At 50.4% G+C, this 9,211-nt stretch overlaps 1 protein-coding gene across 1 annotated transcript; it reads left to right on the top strand.

Moving 5' to 3' along the window:
- Positions 1–583: 583 nt before the first annotated feature.
- LOC144102635 (uncharacterized) lies at positions 584–1,621 on the top strand (the record flags this gene model as incomplete). Its single annotated transcript, XM_077635855.1, has 1 exon — positions 584–1,621. A coding segment is annotated over one exon (1,038 nt), but the record flags the coding sequence as incomplete, so codon positions are not given.
- Between the last annotated feature and the right edge of the window lie 7,590 nt (positions 1,622–9,211).

The raw sequence follows: 9,211 nt of genomic DNA, 5'->3' as shown, positions 1-9,211 counted from the left end.
CGTACAATCCAGTGTCGGACAGATTTGAAGGCCTTGAAGAGTACAGTGCAGCACAAGGTCCAAATCTTGCAAACAAGGCGCTTGTGTTCATGGCCAAAGGAATATGTACGCCGTGGAAGCAGCCTCTTGGCTACTTCTTTGCAGATAAGGCAGCGCCTGCAACTGTTCTGTATGACCTCCTCTTCAAATGCCACAAAATGTTGGTTGGAGCTGGATTGCAGCCTGTGGCTGTGGTTTGTGATCAGGGGAACCAAAATGTTTCTCTGTTTTCGAAACTTGTGACCCCTGAAAAGCCGTACTTAAGTGTGAATGGTGAACCGCTTTTCTTTATTTTTGATCCACCGCATTTGCTCAAGTGCTTGCGCAATATGCTCTTCAAGTATGACTTCAGGGTAGGCAGTGACACAATTAAAAGCTCGTACATACGACAGGCTTATGAGAAGGATCGAGAAATGCAAATTCGGTCCATCCCAAAGTTGAGTGCCCGGCACTTTAATTTAACTTTTGCTTCGAAGATGTCTGTGAAACTCGCAGCACAGGTATTCAGCAATCATTGCGCTGCTGCATTGTGCACATTGGTAGCATTCCAACAGTTGCCATCAGAGGATATATCCACACAGCCAGATTTGTTGAGAGGATCGATAGACTCTTTGACAGTCTAAATACTTCACAGAAGCGGGGAAAGTCTCCGTATGCATCTGCAATTTGTGCAGGATCTGTGCATGAAGAGTTTTTGGAAGAGTGTATTGCAGTTTTCGAAAACATCGAAGTTCTAGGCTGTGCGCGGCAGCCTCTTTGCATCCGTGGCTTCTGCCAAACTATGAGGGCTGTGCTGCTGTTATGGAACCACCTGGCCTCTCGCTATGGTTTGGCATACCTCCTTACCAGGCACCTGAACCAGGATGCACTTGAAAATACCTTTGCTATTGTTAGGTCGAAATCTGGATCGAACAGCAACTTGTCTTGCCGGCAGTTGCAAGCAGCATTTAGGCATCTTTTAGTTAGCAACCTTTTCAAACTGTCGGAAAGCAGCAACTGTGCTGAAGACATGTCTAGCCTTCTAGCCACTCTCCCAGTTTGGTTATCTAAGTCTGCTCCTTCTCTCTGTACAGCTGCCACATCTTTGCCAGTTGCAGTAGAAGTTTTGCCATATGATTATCAGTCTCCAATACTAGAGAACAACATTGTCTATTTTGCTGGATGGCTTGCCTACAAGTTTATGAATGATCACAGGTGTGTTACAGGGTCACATACGTGCGAGGTGAGGCTAGAAAATGCCGCCTTTGCCGATCAGAGCCAAGTTCTCTTGTACTTAAGTGTCAAAAATCCTGGAGAAGGTGACTTTGGGAGCCTGTCAGTTCCTACACCCTCGTTTGTAGCTTTCATCAATGCTTGCGAGCAGGTTTTTGTCGCATCTAGTTCCAATATTGTGGGAAAACAACAAGTAGGGCATGATCTGTGCATGTTGCTTCATGCCAAGGTAGAAAAATCGCTGACTGTGTGTGGTGATGTTTTTGATGGTTTGTTTGCCCTGTTCGTCAGGGTGAGGCTGCATTGGCTTGCACGCAGAAAAACTACTAAACGGAAAGCCACGAAGCAAGCACTGAGGCTAAGCAAATGAAAAGGATGCAATTCCCGAGCTGTTGGCTTAATATTTTGTGAAGTTGCAGGCTATTATGCAGCCTGTGCAACAAATCAGCTTAGTCTGGTTTAACGGTTGCAAAGGTTTTTTTTCTGGTTCACAGCCTGGTTTTATTCTTTTATTTTTTACTTGTGTATTTTGATTTGCTAGGATGTGACGTGGTTGCTCACAGGGGCAATGGTTTAACAATGTAGCATCTTTCATCGTTCATTCCACTATGTCACTCTTTTAGGGTACTTTTTTGCCATGTACAGCCTGTTCAAGTGTCACCTATGTACTTGTGCAATATTGTCAGATAAAACGCCATACCGATAAAGCGAATGCCTCTGAAAGGAGACTTTCTAGGCAATGGATTAACCTAGTTTCCGTGGCTCTGGGATTAATTTTTCCACCTGCTCGCCCCCCCCTGCAGTTCCGTGCTGGCAGGTATAATGAAATCAACCATTGTCATCATAACTACCACTCGGCACCACTGGCTACCAGGCCACCTTTTAGCAGGCTAGTTGCATCTCAGAGTTTTTAGTAGGATCTTTGTGAGCGCAACGAACAGAACAGCGCTGGACTTTTATCTGGCTATATTGTAGCGTACAGTACACTGATTACATGCTTCACTGCCCCGCGAATGTCCTTGCACTTCACTGTACGCTGTACTTCATGTGTACTTTTGTTGACGTAAAATTACTTCAAATTGATCCGGCTAACGACTAGAAGTACTCTGGAAATGGTACGCCGGCTCAATGTATGGTATTTGCTCCTACGTTGAGCACGTTTGAGGGTGCTAAAGCTGGCTTTAACATTGCCTTGCAGATGTAAACGCACCTGCTATATTTTTTCAGCTGAAGAAATTAAATGTGAAGAATAATCCGTGTGCTCTATGGTCTGTGTTGATGCGCCTACTTATGTCATGTTATGTTTGCTTCAATTGAAGCTGTCGTAGCATTGTTTTCTATACTTTTCAATTTCCTAACTGACAACATTCGTGGCACTTCAGGGCTTTTTCCTATCTGCACTGTGACTATTGAGATGATTAGCCAACTTAAACAATACTGCTTGTGCTGCCTGTGACATGTATTTTTTGTTTGTGTGCCAAGGGTGTGCTTTGTGACTGTATTTGTTTGGTTGCTGCAATAAACAATGAATATGAAACTATGAAAACCATACTTGCCGCACACTCTGTTGCGAACTGTGCACTTGAGCCAGTGCTTTGTGCATCATACCTTGCATCATACCTTGCTGTACTCAAAAGCTCTCAAAAGTACTAGCACCAGTATTTGCACTGCGAATAATGCATGCTTCGCCAGTGTCTGGAAGTGTTGCTGCCTTTCTATGCTGCCCCTCCTTTACGAGTCACTTTCATTGCGTTCCCAATTGCACATTAACAAGGCCATAACTAGCAGGAACTCGAGCACATTTGACTGGCAAAGGTTGGGGCGCGCTGAAAGGCAGCAACCTTCGAGAGGTACGGGCTCGAAAACGCGGATTCTACAGAAAGACCGCTTTATAATTCGCGCCAAAAGCATACGTATGCGTGACGTCATTCTACATCACGTTTGCGTAGTTTGCCCCCCAAAATCCAGGGGGCGCTGGAGTGCCCACGAGCCGCCATTTTTTGGACCAATGGGCGTCTACGAAGCCTTCGCTACCAGTTAGCTGTAGCAGCAAACTCTGGTTAATCGCAAGGCACAAGGCATAAACACGCTTATGTTCATCTGCCAGTTGTACGTGTTTTTTTTAATCTTTGGAACATTGTAGCACAAGTCATAGATTTCTCGTTAACATGTGACAATTGAGCAGCAGGCTAGGTATCGAAGTTTAAGTCAAATTTTGCCCGAATATAAATTTTGCAAAGGAGCATATAGTCTACATATGTTCTTGGTTGCCAACTATAATTTTAACTGGAAACAAATGCTTCTGAGGAAAATAATCCACGCAGGCTTGCAGAAAGCAAATTCCTAATCCTTTTACAATGTTAAACACGAAATGGTTAAAATATTGCACACATATAGAATATGTGCTTGAATCATTGAAACGAATGGAATTTGTAATAATGAAACAGCAGCGTTGAAGCAGCCCCCCTTGATAAGAATTCTGGAATATATTATTTTAAAAATATTATGATGCAATAAATCCGTGAAAAAACCATAGCCTTGCTGGAAAAATTTCTAGGCAACAAAAATGACAGAAGGCGTGCAGCGAGATCACAATTTTTGCGAAGTATTCTTTGCGGCCTTTACAAGTTCTCAAAAAAATCAGCGGGGCTGGCAAACTTAAGGTTGCTAAATTTTTCTTAAAGAAAGAAATTAGTGCCACAAAAAGCACACTCGAAGTGTACGTACACCGAAGCGTGGCCTTGTGGTAGAGCATCCGCCTCGCATTCGGGAGGTACTGGGTTCGATCCCCAGTGCCGCCGGGTACCCACCGGGTTTAATGGGTACAAGATTTCCCCCGGCCTGGTGCTCGGCTGTTCTGGGTGAGATGTTTGGGAAAAGGGTCTTGCCCGCAGTTGCTCTGATGGATCAGCGATAAGTTCCGCCGTCAACAATGTTAAATCCGCCTCATGCGGTGGAAGCCCATTTGGTGGCTCCGTAGAGCAGTGCGACTCTTGCGCTGTCTGGTGCGCTCCTGTTGGCACTTGAAAATCCGAGTGAGGGAGCGTGATTTGTCGTGCCGGACCGTACCCATATCCGCAGTAGGTCTCCAAGGTGAACAGCCTCTAGTCTCTAGACCAATGTTGGTAAGGGAATTGAGCAAAATGGATCCGTAACCTTGAAAAAAGGATTGGCTCTGAGGGCTGAGCCGGTCGGGCTGGGGTCCAGAAGCAGGAATGGCAGTCGTGGCCTAGTGGCCTGGGCGTCCGCCTCAGCTGCGGTAGGTGGTTGGTTCGAAACCCACCGCCGGACACACACCGGTAAAAATGGGTACAAGCCACCCCCTGTCCGCCGCCCGGCTTCTTCAGGGCTTCTTGAGAAATTTAGCAACCTTAAGTTTGCCAGCGCAGCTGATTTTCTTGAGAACTTGTAAAGGCCGCAAAGAATACTTCGCAAAAATTGTGAACTCGGTGCACGCCTTCTGTCATTTTTGTTGCCTAGAGATTTTTCCAGCAAGGCTATGGTTTTTTTCACGCCGCTAATATACCTGCTTCTGGGAGCCCCAGAAGCGACGCCAGTCCATACCCCGTCGCCTTGGAAGGTCCATGTGATGCGCCGTTCACCGCGGCGGAACTGAACAATGCGCTGCAGCGCTGCCGCCGCCGCTCGGCGCCCGGACCGAACGGGGTGACATACCAGATGCTGCGAAACCTGGATGCGCAGCAACGACAGATCCTCCTGCAGCAGATCAACCTGGAGTGGGAACGCGGAGAGCTACAGGAGGATTGGCGAACCGCGGTCGTTTGTCCCATCCGAAAGGCAGGGCGCCCACCTACGCAGCTGAGCGGATACCGGCCAGTGGCATTAACATTGGCGGCAGGTAAGCTCATGGAGCATATGGCGTTACAGCGTCTGAACGAGCGGGCTGCGGAGGCTCATTTGTTTGACGAGCGGCAGACGCGTTTCCGTGGGATGCGGTGCACGGCTGATTCTATATCGGACGTTAATACAGCGCTGGAGCATGCCAGGGCGGCAGGCCAGGTTGCGCTGCTGTTACTACTGGACGTCCCGGGCGCTTTTGACAACGTTCACCGCGCACCAATTCTCGCGGTGCTTGAGAGGGCTGGTGTGAGCGGGCGCCTTTTACAATACGTTCATGGCTTCCTGAGCGGGCGCACCATGCGCGTACGAGTAGGGGGTAAGCTCTCCAAGCCTCGCCCGGTGGTCATGGGCGTGCCGCAGGGCTCTGTCCTATCACCATTTCTCTTTAATGTGGCCATGTCGGTGGTGCCGGCCTCCCTCCCCACGAGCTGCCGACACCATGTGTACATGTCCATATATGCAGACGACATAGCTCTGTAGTGCCGGGGACCACCGGGCGAGGCGTTCCGCGTGCGGGGGTGCCTTCAGGGAGCCCTGACCGCAATCGATGCCAGCTTGCGCGGCCTTGGTCTATCGCTGAGCGCGGACAAAGCGGTGGCCAAGGCCTGTGTTTCGCGCTCGCGCGCGCACCTTGCGCCACTGTCACTGGACGGGACTCCGATTCCTTGGCGTAAATCGGTGCGGTACCTTGGCCTGGATGGACATCGACTGGCGCCTTTCCTTCCGCCCCGCGGCGACCAAGGTCTGTCTGCAGATGAAGAGGATCACCGCCGCCGTGCACAAGCTCACCACTCGAGGCCAGGACATCTCCCAGCAAGCCGCGCTGCGGCTATACAATGCCGCAGCTTTGGGGGCGGTGCTCTATGCGCTGCCGCTCGTCACGGTGCGCAAGCCGTGCTGGAACAAACTCAAGCTTCAGCACTGCAAGTCCCTGCGTGTGTGCCTAGGCCTGCCCAAAAACTCGCAGTGCGCCGCTACGTTGGCCGAGGCAGGAGCGTGGCCACTTGAGCTCCAAGCAGCGCGCAGGGCATTGAATCACATCGACCGGCTTCACCGCGCGCCGGACGACGGCTCGCTGCTGCAGCGTATGCGCTCGCACCCGCGCTCACGAATGGGCGCGGCGCTGCTCGAGTATGAACAATTGACCGAAGGCCCACCCCCATACGGCTCCTGCGCGCCCTTGCCTGCTGCCTCGGAGGTACAGCGAGAGATCGTCGGCATTGCGGGAAAGCGCAGCACACCCCTCTGGGCTGAGCAGCAGCTGGCCAGAGCCGTCATACACGAGGAGCTCCAGGACCATCTCCTCGCGTACACCGACGGCTCAGTGGCCCGCGACAGCTGCTCCCTTCCTGCGGCGGCCACCATCCCTGCCGTGCGACTGCACAGCCAGCAACACACAGCCTTCCTGGGCTCCTCCACCACGGCGGAGTTGATGGGGATCCGGCTCGGGCTGGACCTGCTGCTCACCCTCGGCCCTCCGCCGCCCAGGAGTGCTCTGCTGTGCGACTCCCGCGCCGCCCTCAGCCGCCTGCAATCTAACGGCCGCGGTACCCCACTAGTGCGGGAAATTCGCTCGCGCATCGAGTGCCTCGCGAAGAGCGGTTTTGCCGTGTGTACACAGTGGGTGCCCGGTCACTGCGGCATCGCCGGCAACGAAGAAGCTGACGACCTCGCGACAGCTGCACACCAACTACCTGCCAACGATCTGCCCCTTGCGCTGGAGGACGTGCATGCGGCTATCCACGACCATCTCCGAAAGCAGCACCCCGACCCACGCATCGCGGGAGGTGAGCGCATCGACAGTGTCACCAGCTCTCGCGCACTTGCACGGTCACAACGTGCAATGATCCTCCGCGCGCGCATTGGCTGCGTGTGGCCCGAGGAACGACGGGTGCGTCACATAATCGCGACGAGGGATATGTTTGACGGATGCGGTGCAGTGGAAACACTAGAACACCTGCACCTTCACTGTACCGCGTTCGCCGATGCTCGTCGCGATATGCTCGCGGCCTATAGGTCGCAGGGCATACTACCAGACTCCATCAAGACGCTATTGTGGCCGCAGGGCAGTGCGCGCTCTCTTAAGCTAACTTTGGTGAGCTTCTGTGCAATCCTCGAACACACGGGCTTGACGTCTCGTCTGTTCTCCGTCAGATAGTTACACGCAGTGACCGAGCGCTTCGCGAGTTCTACTTTGAACGATTAATAACTGGACGCCCCATTCCAGTTGTAACCAACTCAGTGCTGTACGCGTGTGTGATTTAATTCCTCTAAAATGAACAAATCACGCGCACAACCTGGACACATTTCTTTTTGTGTAAATAGTTTGTACATATTACTTCTCCCCCTATCCTCTCATTCTGCCCCCTCACCTCTTTCATTTCATTTCTCCATTCTGCCTGCTATCCTTTATTTCCGCTGCCCCAGCTCAGGTGCTTCAGTATCGATGGGAGATGCCGGGGCTAGTAAAAATCTTTTCCTTCCTTTTTACTATAATTTTTAATAAAACCACTACCACCACAATCATTTGCCTCGTCTATGTTCCTCATTCTTTCTTTTTTCTCCTCTTCCCTCGCTACCCTTACGGCCTGGTTGAGGTGCACACCTACAAGTGACACTTGCTGCACCTTTTTCTCCCCCTTTTCTCAAAATCGTCTTTCTCTCTCCCGTTCTTTCAGTGGCTACCAGCCACAGCGGAGGTGTTTCAGGTTTCGATGGCAAATGCCAGGGCTGGGAACATACTTTACTTTCATTCTTATCTTTATTCATACATAGCCACTAACAATACAAAATAGCATCGATTACATGCCGTAAGTGAAGGGTATCAAAAGCGGCAAGATTTTCAGCGATAATCGTAACCTTTTGAAAAAATAACAATAGAAGCTTCCGCTGATGGCCCACACAACGCATAGGGGTAGAAATAAACTGTGTTCTTTAATAAAGAGTTTTAGTTTCACGTATGTAGAGGCTTCACGTACGTAGAGCTCTTACGGGTGACCAGTGGGCATGCGCAGAACGCAAAGGGTATGAGTGAGTCTCACGTACGTACGTGAGATTTGGATTTTTACATTGCGGTCTTTGCGTTGCTTGCGTACGTAGCGTTGACAAACATGGCGGCACCCTGCCCGCCGCTTCACGGCGATAACAGCTTCGTCGCTAATCCCTCGAGGCGATATGGTTTTCTAAACTGCTGTATTCGCCTTCGATTTGCCCATTCTTACCCTCGCATAAGGTCGCAAGCGAGAAATAGCTTTTGTTTTTCAGACAGAAGGGCGATTTTTCAGCTGCTTAGCCTGACGAAGTAGCGTTGGTCGTCGTCATAGCAACGGTCTCGCTATGAACGGCTTCGCTTAATGACTTGTCTTGGATGATTTTGGCTACAACCAGTGTCTGTGTTTCTTAGTAGATGGCGCTAGGCGTAATGCGCGGCGTGTTTCGCGTACGTGTAACTATAAGGGTTTCAAACCACCTGCGTGCAGGCTACGTAGACTTCTCATGTTTGCGTACGTGAACCCTCTACGTACGTGAAACTAAAACTCTCTATTAACCAAAGAAAGCCCTTGCGCAAAGCACTGCTTAACACTACGTGCCATTCCGCGCGTCTCAGACGATGATGTTTCATTGCACCGCGTTAGCCAGTGATGCAGTCGAATAAGTTTGTATTGGTAAAGTAGGTCTATATAGATGGGTTTGGTGCGCGGCGTTGAGCGCCGTATCGCAACGTTTCGCCCTAAACTGTCGCTTTTTTCACTGTTAGCCACTGACGCTTTCGGCACTGCTAGCAACAGACATCGTTCATTTCGTGCTGAATCGTTTCCTGTGTGGGTGCTCAGAGCACCCACGGAACAAATGATGAAACTGTAGGAACACCTGGTGAATGCACACTTGACGACGGTGAAAAAATCGCCGCAATGCTTACTCTATGCTGTGTTAACCACCAGCTTCCTCCGGAGCATGGCGTCTGGTATACTGAATGATGTAATCTGAAGCTTCGTGACAGACTCGTCTGCCCAAGCCACGAGTCGTATAAGCCGCCCATGATCTTACAACTACTTGTTATTTTCACCTATACTCATTTGTACACATATCGTAAAACTAC

The sequence above is a fragment of the Amblyomma americanum genome, chromosome 8 (assembly GCF_052857255.1).
Source record: "Amblyomma americanum isolate KBUSLIRL-KWMA chromosome 8, ASM5285725v1, whole genome shotgun sequence".
NCBI classification, from domain to species: Eukaryota; Metazoa; Arthropoda; class Arachnida; order Ixodida; family Ixodidae; genus Amblyomma; species Amblyomma americanum.
Note: the sequence above shows the minus strand (reverse complement) of the source record. Positions and strands in the feature narration are given on the sequence as shown.